The sequence below is a fragment of the Tenrec ecaudatus genome, chromosome 2, assembly GCF_050624435.1.
Source record: "Tenrec ecaudatus isolate mTenEca1 chromosome 2, mTenEca1.hap1, whole genome shotgun sequence".
NCBI classification, from domain to species: domain Eukaryota; kingdom Metazoa; phylum Chordata; class Mammalia; order Afrosoricida; family Tenrecidae; genus Tenrec; species Tenrec ecaudatus.
In genome coordinates, this window is record NC_134531.1 from 133,782,886 (window position 1) to 133,804,777 (window position 21,892).

A 21,892-nucleotide genomic window follows, 5' to 3' on the forward strand; every position below is an offset into this window, starting at 1 on the left:
ACCATCTAGCCCAGAAGCAACCGAGCCCACACGGAAGCAGCACACCATCATAGGTGACCATGAAGGACAGAGGAGACCAGTTCTCCAACAACAAATGTGGGGTGGTGGTGAGAATCACATCACCGTGAAAGAGGGGGAGTGCATGATGGGGACCCAATGCCCACCTGTAGACAGCTGGACACCCCTTCCAGAGGGGTAGTGAGGAGGAGATGGGCCACTCAGGGTTCAGTGTAGCAACAATGAAACTCAAAACCTTCCTCTAGTTCCTGAACGCTTCCTCCCCTCCCAATCATCATGACCCCAATTTTACCTTGCCTTGCGGACCTGGTTATACCAGAGGATGTACAGCGGTGCAGTGGGGATCTGGAGGCACAGGGAATCTAGGACAGACGAACCCCTCAACACCAGCGGTGGGAGTGGCGACACCAGGAGGGAAGGGCGTGTAGAAAGGGAGAACCGATCTCGGAGATCTATGTGTAACCTCCTCTCTGAGAGATGGGCAATGGGGAGGCGGGTGAGGGGAGACGCTGGGGAGTGTAAGATAAGATATAATAATTATTTATAAACTATCAAGGGACCAGGGGTGGGATCGGGGAGGGAGGGGGAGGGGGAAAAAAGGGAAACCGAGCTGATTCCAGGAACCCAAGTGGAAGGTGAATTATGAGAGTGACGAATGCAACGAATGTATAAGGGTGCTTTGCTCAATTGATGTATGTACAGATTGTGATAAAAGCCTTATGAGCCCCAATAAAAAGATTTTTAAAAAACCCAAAAAACAATAGTGTCCCCCAACTGTTTTCTCTTTTCTTGAAAGATAAGGAAGTGGGAAAGTTGAGTGGCCAGAATGAAATGATATGAGGATATTTACTTTATTTCCTCTGAAGAGAGTTCATCATTCCTTTTGCGCTTCAAGTTTTTAAGACTCCCTTATCATATTTAGAGAGGCCCGAGGGACATATGTAGTCTCATAACAGCCCGGGAAGCTTTTAGGGAAGATGGCAAGCTCCCAGACCCTTCTTTCAGTGCAGAAACTACAAATGTAGAAATGCGACGTACAGAGATGAGGAACTACCACTTGTTTGTCAGTTTGTCATTAGGTGGTGACTTGCTTATTTCTGAGATGCTGGAAACAAGGTCCAGTGGTCTTTCAAATATCTGCAGGATCACTCATGGTTGACAGATTTCAGCAGAACTTCTAAACCAGTGGTTCTCAACCTTCCTAGTGCTGCCACCCTTTCATAGTTTCTCATGTTGTGGTGACCCCCCCAAGCATAAAGTTATTTTTATTGCTATTTCATCACTGTCATTTTGCTACTGTTATGAACCAGGCGACCCCTGTGAAAGGGTTGTTCGACCCGCAAAGGAGTCACGCCCCACAGGTTGAGAATCACTGCTCTAAACCAAGACTGTGGGAAGAAGGACTTCTAGGTTAAAAGGCAATCTACTTCGGAACTCCTTGGCCAGTCCATACTCTCTGAAGAGCAGCAGATCATTGCCTGATACGGTACCAGAAGATAAGACCGTAAGATCGGAGGGCACGCAGAATATAACTAAAAGAGCTGCTTTCTCAAAGTAAAGTCAATCGTGATGACGTGGCTGGAGTAAAGCTTGTCGGGCCTTCAGTGGTGATACAGAATAGCTCATTGAAAGAAAAAACGTTGCAAGATCCGTTAGTAATCAGAATGTGGAATAATTAAAGTAGAAATCTAGAAGAAAACAATAGAAAACTCAGAAACACCCTGCCAGCTAGTCGGCTCCAACTCACAGGGACCCTTTTAGGCAGAGTGGAGCTGCCCTTCTGAGTTTCCTAGACTGGAAATCTTCCCCCCACAGAGTTGCTGGTGGTTTCAAACTGCTGACCTTCCTGTTGGCAGCCCAACAAGTAACCCACTGCCCCACTGTGGATCCTTGGAAAAGTCAGAAGTCATCAAAATTGAAATGTAATACGTGAAGATTGATATCTTAGACATCAAGGAGTCAAAATGGACAGCATTTGGCCAGCTTGATTGAATGGTCTGCTGGCTGGGAGTGAGCCAATGAAGAGGAATGGCATCACATTCGTCATCCAAAGGACGTCTCAAGGTTTATAACCATGGGCATATCCCGCTGGATTTAGAAACCATTTCTAGAACAGATTTGATGCATTGAATACTAACGACTGAAGACCAGTTGTGGGATGACATCAGAATATCATACATAAAGAGAGCAAAGGGTCATTAAAAATGTTTTGAAAGGAAAGAAAATACTAAGAACGGATGTCAGAAGAAACGCTGAGCCTTAGTTTTAAATAAAGAGCAGCTAATGTGACTGGAAGAAATGATGACGTAGAAGAGTTGGACAGAAGATTTCAAAAGCTGGCTTTAGAAAATAAAGTAGCATAATGAAATATGCAAAGACCAGAAGTTAGAAGACCATAAAGAAAGGACATCTACTAATCTGTAAGAACTGATGGTAAAATTCAAGCCGAAAAAAAAATTCAAGCAGGTAGGTGCAATATTGAAGGATTCTATGAGCAAAATCCCATTGCAGGAATCATCAGAGCAGATAGAAATGACATACAGAACCACCATATCAGAAAGAATCAATCAATACTCAACCATTTCACCTCTTGATCATATGATCAAGAAACAGTGGCATTAAAGGAAGAAGCCCAAGCTTTTGAGTTTTCCAGAAGAACAAATAAGCGGGTCTTGGAAGAAGAGCAGTTAGATTGCTCCTTAGACGTACAAATGGCAAGACAGGCACTTTGGTGATGTTTCAGGAGGGACCATCCTTGGAGAAAGATATTATGCTTGGTAATGTAGAGGGTCCATGGAAATGAGAAAGACCCTCAGTGAGATACAGTAACCCAGTGCTTACAACAGTGGCCTCAATGTTAGCAATAACTGTGAGGTTGGAATAGAACTTGGCAGTGATTTGTCCTGTTTACCTAGGGTTGCTATAAATTGACACTGGCTGGACAGCACCTAACAAGCATAACAACATAAAATGAAATAAGAGGATTCCTATTAGCACCCTACATGTTAGAGGCATTGGATGAAGATCTGTGAACATTTGGGGGTATTTTTAAATCATGTTATTAGTACTAAATTTAATATTTAATTGTTCACATTTCTTGGTTAGTGGTGCATATAAAATATAAACATCTTTTTCATTGCTCTGCTTACACTATACAAGCTGTCCTTTTCATAAGGAATATGCATACCTCTTATTTATAAAAGTTTCCAATACAATTTGCCAAAGTAATGGGTTGGATGTGGAACAAAAGAAACGGGCTTAATTTCAAGCACTTGTTATACAAGCTGATGCTCTTCTTTTTGACCTGAACTTCCTGTACAATATGTGAAGCAGGTACGACTACCTACTTCTCCTGATTCATCTTAATTCCCATAATCGAGAGGTAAGCTATATGTGAACCAGAATCAACATTACAAATAGAAAATTTTGCTGTAAAATATAATTTAACAATCTTTTTATATACAAAAATTAGATGAATTTCTGTGAATGTTGAAAAATGCTCTTTTGGGCTAATAAAAATCACAGTGATTATAAATGAATTAGGTAGATTATGGTAGTTTTTACAAAATTTCAAAAACACTAACCATTTTATGTAGACTCATCACAAAGAATGAAACTAAAAATATAAAATCAGAAACTAAAAAAATCATACCTGCCCTCTCTTGGGTTATCCTTACACCTTGTTGATAATTGTGCATGTCCTATTTGAGTCATACATTCCATAGAGCATTTCAAAATTTATATTCAAAGTTACTTATCTGCTATTTTTCACCTTACTTATTCTTTTAGTATGTCAACTTCTCACATCTTTACCTTGGATATGTACAGTTCAAAGTAAGAAAGAATCAATTTTTGTCCTATAAAGAGAGCTTATTCTGGTATGTGCTGAATAACTGTCTCACCAGCAAATACCGAAATGATAAGCAACTAGAATTTTTCAGTGTACATAATTTTATTCCTAATGGGAAGATGACATTGGGCCACTCACTAGCTTCATTTTCCATGAAGTCACAGAGCCTAAAATCCAAACCTACCCCACATGGTTTACAAATTCTCCTGTCTCGGCAAATGTTGGTGTTACATCTCTAGGGAAGCACCAGCCATGCAATGTCTAAACCATTCTTACAGTTGAATGCGGTGTATTGGTGTGAATACGTGGGTCCATATAATATCAATGGGTATTAGGAAAAATGAAGTTTTATGTCAGATTGAATGAAAATACAGAACCAGAATCACTAGCATATGTTGCTATGCATTTTAGTGATCCTTTTGGAATTAGTCCAGACTCTTGTTTTTGGTTATTAAGCAGCTAGGTGGGCAGTTCTGAAGGCACAGATGGTCTCCGTTTATTTCCGTTGTGAATTTATATTTCTCATTCTCTGAACAAGCATTTCTTTTCTTTACTTATAAATTAAGATTGACATAAACATTGCCTGTATTTATACTTAATTGCCAGAGTTTCACTTTTCCTGGGCATATACAGGGCTGTTCAGCTTAGGGGTTAGGGATTCTTTGAGTAGAATTAAGCACCTGTTCTGGGGATGAAAAAATAGTCTTGGTTTATAAAAGTACATTGTTAGAGGTCTGAATATTCCAGCCCATGAATGAATAATTCTGTAACCTAGGTAACGACAGTTCAGTCACCATCGTCACATGTACTACAACTTTAAAAATGACACAGGTAAGAAAACACTTAGCTAGCAACCTTCTGAAAAACCCCAGGCCTTAGCTCAAATTTATATAGCTCCTTCCCGGTACCAGCACATCAATTTGATACAGGTATAGAAAGGTAGGGGCAAAGTCTTGCCTGTTGAAATCCAAGACCTTGTGAGAAGAGTTGTACGAGCCCCCAATAAAATGCTAACAAAACAAAACGGAAATCCAAGAGCTTGACTTCTCTGAGTTAAAAAGCTCTGTCCCATTCTGTAAATTATCTTTTAAAATTTAAAATACTTAAATGTCTGAAGAAGAAATGAGTTACTTTCATCTATTGTAAAATTGATTGCTCTATTTGTGTGCATGTGTTGGTGTGCATAAAAGTATTTACTCACTCAACAAGTACTGCATTAAACTCGCGTGTATATTCTTGGAGATCAGTTGAGTAACTCTCAGAACTTCTGAATTGGAAACGCATGTTTTGAAGGAGTCCTTTTGAAACTGTGGGGACGGGCTCGGCAAAAGGGAGCATGACTTTGGAGGTTTCTAGTAGTTCTTTTCATCTCTGGTATCCCTTCTTCCTCCCTTCCTCCCTCCCCCACCTCTTCCTCCCTCAAATATTCTGTGAGCGCCTCTTAGGCACCAGATCCTATTTCAGACAGGGCTGCAGAACAGAACTCACATTTTATTGAGTTCAAATATAGATCTTCTTCCCTTTTGTGGTGTATGAACTTTAGGATCCCAATATGAAAATGAAATAATGCTCTAATTTTATGTTATTGTGATCATTAAATTGAGACAATGCAGCACCCTGGACATGGGGATTCAAGTTTATTCACTCTCTTTGCTTGGCTGCACCCAAAGCTGTGACTTTGATCCCTGTCCCACTCTCTCTGTCTGGACCCCATTCTGAGGGTCTGTCTGTCTGTCTCTGTCCATCTCTCCTCCTCTCTTCCTCCTTCCCTTCTCTTTTTCTCCCTCCTCCCTCTCTCTGTTTCCTTCTGTTTATGGATCTGTGCGCCTATGTCCATGTCTCTGAGTCCCTATGAGTGTGGACCTCTCTCTGTATTTGTGTGTAAATATCTCATTATGTCTAGATGGATGTATGGGTTTCTGAGTGTCTCTCTTTCTCAGAGTTGATCTCTGTGTGAGGGTGTCATTCTAGTTATGATTCTGTGTGTCTGTGTTACTCTCTATCCCTTCCTCTGTATGGTGCATTTTCTCACTCTCGCCTGCAGGTGGGAACAATATAAAATTAATTATAGAGTCACTGAATGATCCTCCTCTCAGTGTCCAGATAGCCCGGGGTTAATTTCTAAGCCCCTTTCCTAAATCCTGATGATTTGTTTTTCCTCACTTCTGCAGAGCCTCATTTTCTGTTTCCATGACCACAACCTAGGTTCCTGCCCTTGTCTCCTCCCTTCTAAGTTGCTTCTGCTGGAAACCTGGGCCCGGCTAGCCTCCAAGTCCATCATGCCCGTTGAGACCAGGCTAACATTGTTTCACCAGCCTGATACCCTCCTCGGGCTTTCTTTCGGTCATCTTCTAGGGACCACCAAGAGAGCATCACATTGATAGCACAGTTAGCTTTTGAGCAGTTCTCCCCTGTCCTGTAGGGTTGCTTTGAATCAGAATGAACCAACTGCAGTGGGCTGCTTTGGGTTCGTACCAACACCCCATGGTGCATAAGATGCCAAATCTTTGATAGCTTCACCAGGCTCACTCTGCTTTACAAACCCAACCAACTCCCATTCGTTCCAATGATACAAAGCCCTTCCTAAGAAGAAAGATGAGCCCTGGTAGCGTAATGGGTTACCAGTTGGTTTGCTAGCCACAAGGCTGCTTCGCGGAGAAAGGATGAGCCTTTTTGCTCCCCCACAGATTGACAGCCTCAGAAACCCACAAATGCAGTTCTTCCCTTTCCTATAGGGTCCCTATAAGTCAGAACCGACTTGAAGACAATTTGGTTTGGGGGCTTAAGAACAAAAGATTAAATGTAGACACCTAGGAATTGGGATAAAGAAGCGTACTGTGCCAATATCTGTAGCACCATTTTGCTGTCTGATTAACCAGGTGGTGCTTTTATATGTGTAAATATTTTTAAATATCAGTTTATTAATATTTTGTTTTATTAAATTGTGTTTGCTATTTAGGCCAGCGATCAGAAAACTTTATCTTTTAAGGGTCAGACAGTAAAGCTTCGTGGGTGTCAATGTCCCTGTTGCACCTCTGCTGAAATATCTTGCGGCCATAGGAAATGCAGGAGCAGTGAACCTTAAAGAAGGATATACAGTTTATTACTCACAGTGTGGAAGGCTTAGCCCCACGGTTCCCCTCCCTCTACATGCCACAGAAACAGTGCAGAGGTGGGTCCAGGTGGGATACTCCTTAAGAACCTCCCAGTCAATTAAGGACTGATAGCAATGTGTCCTTCCTTTTACCTTCAACACATTATCTTTATTGACCCTTGAATGAAAGCAAGCCACCTGCTAGAGGAGGGAGGTTTCCATCACACAAATGAATCTGCTGTGTGATCCAAAACAATCTCTAGCATACGAGGTACTTGCTATACAGACATTCTAGAAAAGATGCTTAATGAAGAAATACGGTGTAAAGCTGTCTCTCAATCTACTTTTGCATATTTTCCTTCCTTTTGTCTGTATAAGTCTGAGTAATTTAGTGGCATTTATTTGGTAAAGTTATACTGTGACTATACTATAAATAAACTGTCCAAACATATACATTGTATGGGTTGTATATCATATACATATGCATCAGCATATAATCATTGCTTTTTACATTCCTTTTTACCACTCTAATGTCTCCTCCTAATTTTGCTTAAGCTGCACACTTAAAAACCATAATTTTTGTTGTCTTATTTTCCTTATCATTTTGTTCAAATTATTTCCTAATTCCCATTATAAATTTTTTCTTTTAAATTTAAAAACTTTATGTATTGTTTAAAGTTGTAGTAATTATTATTGAAATATTTGGATATTTGTGTTATTTATTTATGGTTAATTTTTGGTAATCAGAATAAATTTGATGCTTTGAAGTTGATATAAAATGATACAATGACTTAATTTGGCAAATGCATCATGGGCACTTAAAACTAATGTGTATTCTTAAGTAAATAGTTATATATAATCATGATTAATTATCTCCTTTCAATTTATATATTCTTATATAAAAGATAAAGCCTTCTGAAATCAATAGTCAAAAAGAGAAGTGAAAATTATATTTGTATATTTGATCTTTTAACACCAACAGTTTTTAAATATATTTTGATTATGTTATTAAACACACACACACACACACACACACACAAACCTACTGCTATCCTATTGATTCTGATGCCAGGAACCCTATATGTTGTAATACTTGAAAGGAGCAGAAAGCCTCATTGTTATCCCATGGAGCCACGGGTCCATTTGAACTGCTGACCTAGCTGTTAGCAGCCTGGTGTGTAAATCCCTTCCACCACCAGGGCTCCTTGGCTTATGTTATTAGGTGAATCAGTTTGTAGTTGCTATAAAGCACTGCTGGATTTCTTTTCTAATTACTAAAGGTCCTTTTGGGTCTGGGTTTTATTTTTTGGAAAGTCCACTTCTATCACAGTATTTTGTAATCTAGTGTAGTTATATTGTCTTTCTTCTGGCTGATATTCACTTGGCATGTTTTTTTCCACCAAGTACTTCAAACGGTTGTGTAATCCAATGAAGTGTATTTCATATAGTTACTGAAGAGTTGGATTTTCCATTTGTATGTGTTCTGATGGACTTAATCTGTTGCATGGGTGTTCCTCCATTGAAATGTAATGCATTTTTAATCTCTTTAAGTTTAAATGTTCTATCTTGCTATTTGTTTTATGTTTGTCTCCTTTCCTGCCCTTACTCTTTTTTTATCACATTTTTGAACAATCATACTTTCATCATCTATTTAAATATTGACTTTAAATTTACTTTTATTTCTTTATATATTTTGATTACCATTGTGGCTACAGATTCATCCTTGATGACATTCTATCTTAAAGTTGTACATTATGTGTTCCTTTGACAGTGGAAGGGCATTATATTTAAACTTCTATATCTACCCTTAATCTTATGTTTTTGTCATCATCTAATTCTGCTTTAATCTTAAAGGTATTGTTAATATTATTTGAAGTGTCAATGTTCATTTACATATATTAATATGCTTACCTAGTCTGGTGCTTTCATTCCATCCTTTTTATTTATTTATCTTTGTCTCTGTATGGGATTGCCTACATGTGTATGCATGTGTGTGTAAAGAACTGCCTTGAGTTTTCATTTAGTATGGTTCTATTATAAACATAATTTCTAGCTTTTATTTAAAAATTACTTTTCCTTTAATTCTGAAAAATGTTTTCATTGAGTGTATATTACTAGGTGAACACACACACCCAAACCTGCTGCTATGTTAAGCTATTTTAATAGCTTAAAGATCTTTCTTTGTTTTCTTTTTGGTTCTTTAGTTATGGTTGAAAAACCCAAAAACCAAACTCACTACCATTGAGTAAATTTCAACTCATAGAAAAGTCTGACATAAATATGTGTGCAGCATCGTTTAAAATAATGCAGGCACATCTTTTAAAAAATCATTTTATTAGGGGCTCATACGACTCTTACCACAATACATGCCTACATCAATCATGTAAAGTACATGTGTACATTCATTGGCAGGCACATCTTTCTGAACATTCTACAATTTTTCCTAATTTTTTGTTGTTGTTTGTTATTCTTTTAAGAAAATGTGGTTTAAGTAAACGACCAAGACTTTTTCCTTGCATGTGTCTGTTTAGGATTGTAACATATTGCATTTATTGTTTAATATTTTCCCAGCACTTTATGGACATCTCATTTAAAATCTCTTCAGTTATCACTTCTGCACTCTGTTTACTCTTTGATTCTACTCATGTTTACTTAGGAAACTTCCATTATGTCTATGCATCTTTTATATGTTTTTATATATGTGCTTTTATTGTCACATGTTAGAATGAGGATCTAAAAATTGGAGTGCAGATGGCTGAGATCGCTTTCCCTGATATTAACTCCCATGTCTTCTGATTAAATGAAGTCTGGCTGTTAGCGTTCTAGGATTAGAGCAACAGAGTTGTAGGATTCAAGCAATAGAGAGTTTAGCAATTTAATAGTTGAGTACATAAACTTTCAATGACCTCTCCTTGTTTCAGTAGATTAAACTGATGTCTGCCTCTCTGGACTTTCCTAGAGAATAAGGATTACTCTTTGGTCAGTAGATAGCACGAACAGATTCCTGATTACATTATATTGGAGAGCCAGGGCCACACGGCTTTTTAACTTCCAGCCAGCTCCTCCATCTTCATTCTTAAAACAAAACAAAACAAAAAACAGGTATATATTGGTTTATAATCCACATACCACACAATTCAATAGTTCAATCACAACAAGAGACTTGTACAATCATTACCACAATCAATTTGAGCACATTTTCCTCTTTTGTTGTCATCCTTGTTATTAGCTCTCCATTTCCCCCTAATGTCCCCTGCCATCCTCCCAAAGAACCATTAATCCAGTTATTCTCTCTATAGCTTGACCTGACCTGGATTTTATATACAGAAAAACATACCCCCCCAAATCAACAACACTAATAATAATAACAAAGTAAAACAGAGAAAACCCACAATTGTAAAGAAAGTAGCAACATTAAATACTAACACAAAGTTATACTGCTTCAAAAAGGAAATTAAGTAATAAAGTGTTAGATTTTAACCTAAATACATTTGCAGTAATCCAGTGCACTCTGCATCGCAGCAAAGGTAGTCCCCATCCCTGGTCCATGGGCTGAGGGAATTCACTAGACTCTAATGGATAGAGGCTTAATCCGTGCGGATTCCCCCCCCCCCCCCGCCACTTATGGGTCAAAGGGGAGATCAAATGAGAAGATAGCACATTTTAGCCTAACTATAGCTACCATAATCAATTATACAATTCTTTCTGGCTGAATGCAAGGCTAACCGTATCCCTTAATTAAGGTCAAAGGAGACTCGCCAGCGGCTTCTGCCTCTGCTTTCAGAGACATCTGCTGGCTTTCGTCCTGCAGGCTCCACCTCATATCTACTCTACTCAGTCAGATGCCTCTGGTGTGGCCACTTTGCAGTTTGAAGAGAAACCCCTTATTCCTATTCTCTCATTCTTGAGAATTCATAGTTTAAAGTCCTATTTTCTTTAGAGCCAAAATTTAATCGTGTTCATGTAAGTTACATCCTTAATTGCAAGGGTCCGAGCCATTGAGTTTTTTGAAATTTGTTTTTGTTGATTTAGTATTATTACTTTTGTTATCACTCTTTTTTAAAAAAAACATACGTCAATTGTGTAAAGCACACTTATACATTTGTTGCCCTCATCATTCTCAAAACATTTGCTTTCCCCTTGGACTCTTGGAATCAACTCCTCATGTTTCTTTTCTTTCCCCCAACTCCCTCCCTGGTCACACCTCCCTCATGAACCCTTGATAATTTATAAATGATTATTTTGTCATATCTTACACTGCCCAATGTCTCCCTTCACCCACTTTTCTGTTGTCCATCCCCCAGGGAGGAGGTTAGATGTAAATCCTTGTAATCGGTTCCTCCTTTTACCCCCTTCTTCCCTCCATACTCTTGGTATCACCACTCTCATCGCTGGTCCTGAGGGGGTCCTCTGTCCTTGGTTCCCTGTGTTCCCAGTTCCTATCTGTACCAGTGTACATCCTCTAGTCTAGCCAGATTTGTAAGGTAGAATTGGGATCATGATAGTGGGGGGAGGAAGCATTTAAGAACTAGAGGAAAGTTGTGTGTTTCATCGATGCTACACTGCACCCTGAATGACTCATCTCCTCCCCACTACCCCTCTGCAAGGGATGTCCAGTTGTCTACAGATGGGTACTGGGTCCCCATCCCTTACTGTCCCTCATTCACGACGACATGATTTTTTGTTCTTTGGTGCTTGTTACCTGGTCTCTTCAAAACCTCATGATCACACAGGCTGGTGTGCTTCTTAATGAGTATATAGATAGACTATCGGGAGTCATGAATTCATCATGACCACACTGGTAACATAGTTTAATTTGAGGGTAAAGTATAACTCAGGCAATTAGCACAGTGTGTTTTGAAAATAGAATAAGACATAGTAACATTTTCCTTGGAATTCCTGGGTGGTGCATACAATGACCACCCTCACTGCTAGCCAAAAGAGTTGGTGGTTTGAGTTCCCCCAAAGACAACTTGGAAGAAAGTCCTGGCAATCCCCTTCCTAACAAGCCACCATCGAAGCACCTGAAGATCTGCCCGAGTCTGATACACATGGGGTAGACATGAGTTGGAATTAACTTGTTTGTTTTTTGTTTTTTTTTTAATTTGATTTTAACTCTAAACTATGAACTAGAAATAATAATGGAATAATCACATTCTAATATAGATACATATGATTGTCATATGACCTGCATTTATGGATAGAGCTGGATGTAAAAAGGCGAGTCTCTATAAATTTTTAAAATAATGCTTTTTCCTAAAGTATGATGTATTCCTCACCAGATCTCTACATGACCCCTCTCCCACTAAACAAAAACCTTAATCTAAAATTTAGGAAGTTTTCCCCAGATATTGAGATATTAGAAAACAAAGAAACAAAAAATCCGTATAACTCTGGTTTAGAATTGTGTTTGTAAACCCAGCTCTGCACTGACTTCCTGGATTTCCCCTTCTTTTTACTTTCCTTCACTTAGTGCATACACGTGAGTTATTTCCAGGCTATTTCCCATTTGGATGGTGGTAATAGTGGCAGCAATGACAATAACAAAGGCATCTAGAATTGAATTTGATCAATTGCAAATGAAATGTTTCCTCCTAACAGAGAGAAGGTGAAAAGGACCACAGGGTGCGTATAGCAATTGGAAATGGTTTGCGGAGTGATGTATGGAGAGAATTTTTGGACAGATTTGGAAATATTAAGATGTGTGAATTTTATGGAGCAACTGAAGGAAACATTTGTTTCATGAACCACACTGGGAAAATCGGATCTGTTGGGAGAACAAATTGGTTTTACAAAGTAAGTACAGTTATTTTACTTTACAAAAGAAATACACATTGTCTTGCATACCTTGGGCATACTGTCAGGAGAATCCTTGGGAAGTCCTTGGGAGTCCTCATACTTAGGAAGGTGGAGGGACAAGGGAAAGGGAAAGGCCCGTCTGCGGTGGATTGACACCATGGCTGCAGCCATGGGCTCAGGCAGAGGAGCAATTGTGAGGACGGTCCAGGACTGGGCAGTGTTTTGTTCTGTTGTGCATATGGCTGCAATGGGTTTGAAGCAACACTATAGCATGTAACAACAACAAGCTATTGAAATCTTCAAAATAACCAATGACAATTCTGTTATAAAGGCTCACAGTTGATCTTTCAACAGCAAAAATAGAAGATAAAAAGAGTGGTCAACTTGTCTTTACGCTGCTCAGAGGTGGGGAAAGTCAAATTAGAATTTATACTCAACAAAAATATTTTTCAAAAATATATAAAGAAAAACCAATAAATCTCATGGGAGAATAAGTAAATTCAAAACACAATAGCACATGTCATAACAGTTTCTTCAGTATTTGATGAATCAAACTGTAAAAAATCCCTGACTGATATAGAATGAATTCTATAGTAAGAAAACCACTTTATGTAATGGACCTATATAATACACTGTATCTAAGCTAAAGAGAACATAGTCATTTCAAGCTCATATATAATATTTTAAAAATTCCCTAGGCCCCTTGAGGAATTCTTAAATAATCAAAAGATTTAATACCTATGAATTGTTTTCTCTCAACAATTCAATTAAGGAAAAAATAAGATAAAGACAGCTAGACTATTTCCTGTGTATTTGAAAGTTAATAGTTCCAAAGTCTCATAATCGAAGAACAGAAATTAGAGAGCTTTCCAAACTAAGTCAGAAAGTAATACTATACTTCAGAACTTGTGGATTCAGCTACGACAGCTGAAATTAGTGAGCTATGTATCCATCCCTGGAAATTAATTTTTAAGTAAATAAATAAGTTCATTGAAAAGAAACTGAAGAAGAAGATTTAGTAATGAGGGTCAAAAAAGTTAAAGTGTGATTTTTTTTCATTTAAAAATTGACATTGGTTGATAGGGAGAGAAATGGCACCAATAACTGATGCTGGGAATGATATTGCTACAGAAGCTTTAGACATTAAGGCAATCATTAACAAATATGCTGGATAATTTCATAGCCATAAATTTATAAGTTAAAATGGGAAAATTTCTCAAAAAATACACAGTAGTCAAATTAATATAAGATTTCTCCTGCACTAAGGATTATTTTATCCGATTAAAGAATTGTTTATCACACTGAAATGAATAATAGTTAAATATCTTCCTTTAATTCCAGAATTTTCTCCATAATTTGCGAAATATTTGAAGAGCAAATAATCTCAATGTTACAGACTTCTGGGGAATAGAAACAACAACATCTAAATTCCCTTTATGACGTCCTACATATGAAAATTGCAAGGACAGGTATTAGACAGACTGAGGAATCAAACTCGCTGCCATCGAGTCAAAACTGACCCACAGCGACCACTGAGACTGTAACTGTTTACATGAGTTAAGAAGCCCTGTCTTTCTCCTGCGGATCTGCTGGTGGTTTCAAACTCCCGAACATGCAGACAGATCGCAGCCCAAGCCATAACCACTGTGCCATCAGGGCTCCTGATGCCAGGCATAGATATACATATTGGGAGAAAGTCTCCATGGCCACTAATTTTTCTCTTGCGCTATGTTTTATCTGTGGCCTACTGTCGTCTCTGAAAGCAGAATGGCGCTACTATTGAAGTTTCTATAGGGTGCTCCCAAGGAGATACAACTTCCGTTGGCAGACTGCTTTCTAAAGTGTCTGTAAGAATCCCATGGTGCAAATCTTTGTGATTCTAAGTTATGTACCTTCCCAGCTTCTTTAACAGTTTTATAAAATAAGTTTTCTGTATTTGGGTTTCGTGTCTGTGCTGATTCTTTCTGCAGTGGCTGGAAGTCATTGCCATGTTTTTCAAGGTGCAACTGCTTTCTTAGTGAAGCAACTTATTCAGATTTGGTGGAAACTGATCTAATGTAATGACTTCCAGAGGTGAGCTATTTGTTCGGTATTTAGGATTTTGAGGGTCTAGTTTTCATCTCAGAAATGCACCTGCAAATTCTGAGCAAAAGTATTTGGCAATGTAAGTGGTGATATTACTGAGTTTTACATTTTTTGCGGTTAATTTTCTCAATTTATTGCACTGTTTCCATGACAAATTTAGTATTCAGATTAAGCCTTCCTAGTGACGATGAGTCATTCCTAAGTAATTATCCAACAGTACTGTGAGGAAAATGTATATTTTATATTAAAGGCTTGACTTGCATTATGACCCTAATGTTTCAAGCTCCCTGTCAGACCACAAACACCAACAGTCACGCAAGAAGTTATGATTGCTCCGATTCCACTGAAAAGTTTCTGATCCACACATCTTTTTTAGTTTAGAAAACAAACAAGCAAACAAATGTTTCCAATCCTATAAAGATTTTAGCATTTCTGCCATGATTTCATTGGAATGTTGATTCAATTCATAGCAGGTAGTTTAAATCTTTTAGCCAAGAATCTTCCTTCATCAATGAAGTGAGGAGCTTTGATAGTTTGATAAGTATATATATATATATATATATATATATATATATAATGTATATTAAATTATAATTATATATATAATGAAGACTTCCACTTACTATCTCAGCCTCTCAGAAGAGAAAGAACATCACAAATGACAAGAAAGATGAGAATTCCTGAGTCTTAAAGATCCTTCCTGTATGCTACATTTAAATTTAATATTAAATATAGAAGCAAGGATGGAAAGACTTCGTCTCACGCACTTTGGTCATGTTATCAGGAGGGATCGGTCCCTGAAGAAGGACATCATGCTTGGCAAAGTGAAGGTCAATGAAAGAGGAAGACCCTCAGCAAGATGGATTGACATAGTGGCGGCAACAGTGATAATGAGGACTGTTTTCGTCTGGTTCTAGAGAGAGTTTTCGTCTGGTTCTAGAGAGAGTTTTCGTCTGGTTCTAGAGGAGTTGCCATGAGTCAGAACTGACTCAAAGGCACCTAACAGCCATACAAAGGATGGGTTCCTCATGCGTACCCTAAGTTAGCACTACATTAAAATGAGTGGCAATGTATTTGCGAACACAAGGCCAAGTAAAAATTAGAACTGCTTTCACCTTTATTTACAATCTTCATCTAGAGATAATAATCTGGAAGTGTATTGGTTTCCTAGGGTTACCATAACAAATTACAACAAACAGAATTGTTTAAAACAATAGAAATTTATTTTCTCACTGTGCTGGCGGCTAGGTGATCATCAAAGGCATGCTGTTAGCCAGATTGGCTCCTTGGAGACTCTTGGAGAATCCGTTCTCGGCATTTCTCCTGGCTTCTGGGCTCCCTTGCCTTCCCCATGCCTCACTCCAGTTCCTGCCTCTACTTTCATCTGGCGTTCCTGGAGGCGTGCGGGTCCCTGTCTCTTTTCCTTGTCTTTTAACAACACCACTCATGTTGCCTGAGGGCTTCCCCCGACAGTATAACCTCAGCTTAACTGAATTACATCTGCAAAGACTCGATTTCCAAATAAAATCCCATTCACAGTTACTGGGACATTGGAACTTCAGTCCATCTTTCAAAGGCACACAAGTCATCCCACAACAGAATTTACAAGGGGACTACAGCTTGAAAATAATGAGAAACTAAACATATGAATGTACATTAAAAGAGGAAACATTCCAAAATGCCCCCAAGAAAGTTAAACACGATCCCACCGGCTTTTAAAATTGCAACAGCATTTGTTGTAGCAATAGGAGCTTAAAGAGAAGAAAGATTCAGGAACGATAAGAATCAGTGGAAGGAGTTAAAAGTAAACATGCTTAGCTCCAAGGGGGAAAAGATATTACAGAGAAGAACAAACTCCACATTAAAGGACTTAAACAAATTACGAGCGTTGGTAGGGAACTAGATAGGCTTCAGGACTAACACAAATGCAATACTCTCCCCAGTTTGTAAGTATCACGTGTAGCTACTATATCTCAGAACAAACACGGGAGTGTGGTCTGAAGAGAATCTCGCCACATGCATCATTTCAAATTGATCAGAAGCTAGCATGAGAGCTGATGTTACCAGTTGGGCAAATTTTCAGTAAGTAAAATGTTAAAACAGGAGCAAAGGGAATAGATAACGAACAGAGCTCTCCTTGTTCGGTCAGGATGGCAAATGCAGATCCAGAACTTCTGGAATGCCTTCCTACGAGCCCTTTGGAAGACGACCAATCTCCCATCATGCCAGTTATAGACAAAGATTACATGTTAATAACGCATGTTTGTGTCCAAGATAACAATATATTTTGATGTTTTGCCTTTCATTTCCCTCATGGTGTGTTTGCTGTTATTGTTTTCAGTGTTTTTACTGCTATCTGAATTAAGCTTTACAGAGCACACTGGTTTTTCAATTCATCCCCTTTTGTTCGGCAACACTGATTACAACCCCTACAGTGTAACAGCATTCTTCCCACTGCTTTCGTGAATTTACTGTTCCCGTTTGCCCTTCTAGCCTGTCCATTCTTGCCCTCTGAGGTTTATCCCAGGGCAAATGCTGCCCTTTTGATTTTGTATGGTTGATTGTTCTAAGGACATACCCCCCTGGTGGTAGTGTGCTATTGGCTAGTCGGTTGTTTGGCTGAGAATTGACCCACGGGTGGAAGTAATTTTCAGGCTGGAAGGGTGACTAAGCCTTGGGAGTTCTCAGTCTCCGCCAGACCTGAAAACCTGGTTTCTTTTCTGATTTTAAGTTTTATTTCACATTTTTCTCCCACTCCATTCAGGACTCTCTATTGTAAACCCTTTAGAGAAATCAGCAGTGGTAGCAGGTCGTCTCCGAGTTTTTCTGGCTTTGGGCCATGCAGGCTGAGGTTGGTGTGGTCCAATGTAAGGGGCTCAATGGCTAAACTTTGCTCTCATTTGTATTTTAGTTCTAAAGATAGATTGTGATTCTAGTTACACCCTGGTTATGACTAGCCATTGGAAAGTGGACCGATGAGATGCAAGATTACGTGTTAATAAGACATCTTCATGTCCAGAGTAAATATTCATTTTTTGCTGCCTCTTTCATTGCTCTCATTTTGCTATTGTTTCTGAACTTTTCGTTGTGATTTTAGGGAAGGTTTAGGGAAGATTACTCAATATTTGATCTTGTGTTGTTCTTAAGGGCCATGGAGTTGGCTCTAATCCACAATGGCTCTGAACAAGGGAACCAAACACGGCCTGTCCTGGAGCACCACTGGTATGGCCTGTCCTCACACCACTGGTATGTTTGAGTCCCTGGTTGCAGCCACTGTGTCAATTCCTCTTGTTGAAGGGATTCCCCTTTCTCCTGGCCAAGCGTGACTGACTCCTCCTGATAGCTTGTGGAACATCAAGTATGGGATAGTTGTAGGGACAGGTGATTCATAGTTAACACTACATGGCGAGAGCGGGGAACGAGGTCAATATCAATCAGCATCGACTAAACAGCAGTCGATTTTGGTTTTGGTTTTAAAATGCTGCCAAAAATAAAGTATGGCCTGAAAGTGATCTGGTATGCAGTTATATATGTGAATTGTTTTGGTGCATTGATATCATTCGTTCATAATTAAAATTACTAGTGTTTTGCTAAGGTGAGGGACAACATAAGCAAATGAAAACACTTTCCATTTCCATCTTCATGTATTTAATTTTTCATAAAGTTACTCTATTAAGTCTACATTCTATCTATTTAATTTAATTTACAGGACAGATTCTACCATCAGCAAATACCATTGCATAAATAACTAAATGATTGTTTGTGGGTTTTTTTGCAGCTTTTTTTCTCTTTTGACTTGATAAAATATGATTTTCAGAAAGACACGCCCATTAGAAATGAGCAGGGCTGGTGCAGTAGTGTGAAAAAAGGTAAGATTCTTGTATTTGAAGATATTTCCTCAAGCAAAGCACATTTTTCACTACTAAATCTAGGGGGGGATGGGTGGTTATTTCTACTGTGTAATTTGACTTGTTTAGCATTGTACTGCAGATGGGAATGTTTAATAATTAGATTCTATGAGCTTCAAGTGGGCCACTTAGGTGGTAAATTAGTAAAATTTGAAGTGACCTTTACAAAACTAAAAGTGGTACCTTAAGAAAAATATGAGAGGACCAATATTTTGGTTAGTGACCAACCCTTAACACCTGTCCCCCCAGCGGCTATAAATGAATGCAAACTGAAATGGAGGTGAGCTCTGAAGGCAGGTGGAACTGGTTGTGTCCCAGCTGCCTTACAGGGTAGCATGAAGGACATTCGACAAGTGACTTCTCTGCCTCAGTTTTGTCACCTGTAAGATGAAGATAAGATAAGGCCCTACCTTAAAGATTTTCCACGAGGCTTAGACTAGACACATATAAAGCTCTCAGAATAGTTCCTGGCAAATACGAAGTGACCAGTAGAAATATACGCACAGAGATTGAGTACTTACATAGTAATAAAGGCGACATTAACAATGATGTGAGTGGTGACAGGGCCTTGGCTGTAGCCAACAGAGCAGGCTGGTTTTGGTCAGTGGCAGGTGTGCCCTTGGAAGCCACGATGTCAAGAAGAGGGGAGCAGCGAGACTTGACTAGAGGGTTGGAATGGCATGTATCACTTGGCAGTTCGCTGGAACCCACCCCGTGGCTACTGTGTCTTTACAAGCAAAGCCTACTGTGAAGAGTACTGGACAAACACTCTGTGACTTTTGAGAAGCCTGGCTGGAAAATGATTTCAGTAGATGTGACGACCTATAAATAAAACTAACAAGGGCTGCTGATTTGGTTTTTTTTTTGTGCGTGTCAAATCCTCTAACTGAGGATTTCCAGAATAACATCGCACAGGGAGAAAACATTTTCTTAAATTATAACAGTATTTTAAAGGAAAGAGAAATAATATGCTATAAAAACCTTTTTTGAAAAAATCATAGCGACTTGACTGAGTTCTAGAGATTCATTTCTCTCTATCTGTTGGGATGGAGCAACTTCATCCTAATGCTTCCTATGAAATGGGGATTACAAAATTTAGAGGTTTTTTGTGAAGAATAAAGAAGGTAGCTGTAAACCGCACATGGCACTTGACAGATAGTATGTGCCCAACAAGCACGACAGCCACCATCATTTCACTAAATTACTATTATGATGCTTTTTATAGAGTTGTCATTATGATTAGGATGGATATCTACACAATCCCCCAAACAAAAAAATAGCTATTTATTTATCCACCTAGTATGTAAAAGAAATGTAATATATCTTTTTTAATAGTCAATTCCCCTTTGGTTTGAGAAATAATCTGTGGTTGTGGCAAGCTGTGAAGAGGTGCACTGTCCCCTGAGTAAGTGAGGTCAAGTGTATTAAAAGTACATTCAGGGCAACGTAAGATAGGCAGCGCGGGTTCTGTTGGCCAGATGTAATTGAGGTGGATGATTGCGTCAGGTAGCAGCCTGGATCAGATGGTGGGAAAATTCCCTTCTTTGTCTCCCACAGGGGAACCTGGCCTCCTAATTGCTCAGGTGAACGCCAAGAGCCCGTTCTTTGGCTATGCTGGGAATAAGAAGTACACAGAAAAGAAGTTGCTCTGTGATGTTTTTAAAAAGGGCGATATTTACTTTAACACGGGAGACTTAATGGTGGAAGATCAAGATTTCCTTTACTTTTGGGACCGGACTGGGGACACTTTCAGGTATGAAACACCGAAAGCACTGGTGATTCTATGACTGGGAGCCAGTCTCTGTGCAGGGCCCTATGGGAATGCTGCAGGCCACACGCTCTTTGACCTCCAGGCATTTTCTCTGCACAGTTTCCACCCCATTCAAAATCTGTCCCCCATGTGTGTCTAGATTGAATCACAAATCAAATTTTTATAACCATTGTAGGAAATCACTGTGGTCCAAATCAGTGAACTACTTTGGAAGAATCTATAACAGGTGGGTGGTTATAATACCAGGATTTAAACAGAAAACTCAATTTGGTCAAATGTGGTCTAATCCTTGAACGACTGGCAAAAACAAAATAATTGAAATAGCAGAGTTTTCTTTTTTTAATTCCTAAAAAATACTTTGTTCACTTATGCTGCTTTACTAGTAAAGTTCTAGTAAGGGGCATACAGTTGGAATTGAGCAACCAAATTCAGAAAACATTTGAGTGAATTAATGAATTATCTGAGTACTTCCTAGCTCCTACCTTCTTATTCTCTTATAAATCCATGATATAGAAAGGTAGTCTACTTAAAGTAAAATATTAATTCCTATGTACTAGAGGAGCCGAGCTAATTAATATTTAGAACTTAAAAGGAATCAATATACTGAAATGCAACTGTAGTTTCATTTTTCAGTTTTTATATCCCTAATTTAGATATAAATAATGTTTTGCATTTAAATTATTCCATCACTAAATAATGGGGTATTATCCTTATATCACGGCATTTTGTAATAGGCGATCTACACCAGCTAAACATGGAAAAAGTAATTTTAACTAGAAGCAGACACTGATTTTGTTGAATTACCAACCACTCACTTCTTTAGAAATGCCCTTTATTTTGAAAACACTCATTATCTTTGGCCACTAGGTCCTTGCACAGAGCCAAATGGAAGGACTAAAGGTAAAATGGGGCACCTACCTCCTCAACTACAGCTCAGTAATTGGCATTTGCTCTGATTTAGATGGAAAGGAGAAAATGTTGCAACCACAGAGGTGGGAGATGTTATTGGAATGTTGGATTTCATACAGGAAACAAATGTGTATGGTGTGGCAGTGCCAGGTATGAATATATTTCAGTTTTTGAAAGGATTTTCAGAGTACAGTATACCACCATTCTTTAATATTGTCTCTATCTTACTGACAGAACATTTTAATTTTAAATATTAAGATAAACCAATCATAAGACAACCAACGTCTTAGTCTTCATCTTTGCAGGAAATACTATTTACCAATAGTATTAAAGAAAAGTTAAAAAAAAAACCAGAATTTTAATGTGATTTGCTTTTGTTTTCATTTTTTAGTAAATCTTAAAAATTCAGGTCAATGCTCACAGTTTTAAAATAGCTTCGCACCTTTTCTATAGTCTAG

The 21,892-nt window shown here is 38.6% G+C and overlaps 1 protein-coding gene across 2 annotated transcripts in view; it reads left to right on the forward strand.

Moving 5' to 3' along the window:
• The window catches only part of SLC27A6 (solute carrier family 27 member 6), an 87,515-nt gene that overhangs the window by 59,539 nt on the left and 6,084 nt on the right, over positions 1-21,892 (forward strand). For both annotated transcript variants that reach the window (XM_075543097.1, XM_075543098.1), the window contains 4 exons: positions 12,564-12,758; positions 18,625-18,715; positions 20,312-20,507; positions 21,487-21,584. In XM_075543097.1, coding sequence (XP_075399212.1) covers positions 12,564-12,758; positions 18,625-18,715; positions 20,312-20,507; positions 21,487-21,584 — 580 coding nt within the window. The remainder of the gene's footprint in view (positions 1-12,563; positions 12,759-18,624; positions 18,716-20,311; positions 20,508-21,486; positions 21,585-21,892) is intronic.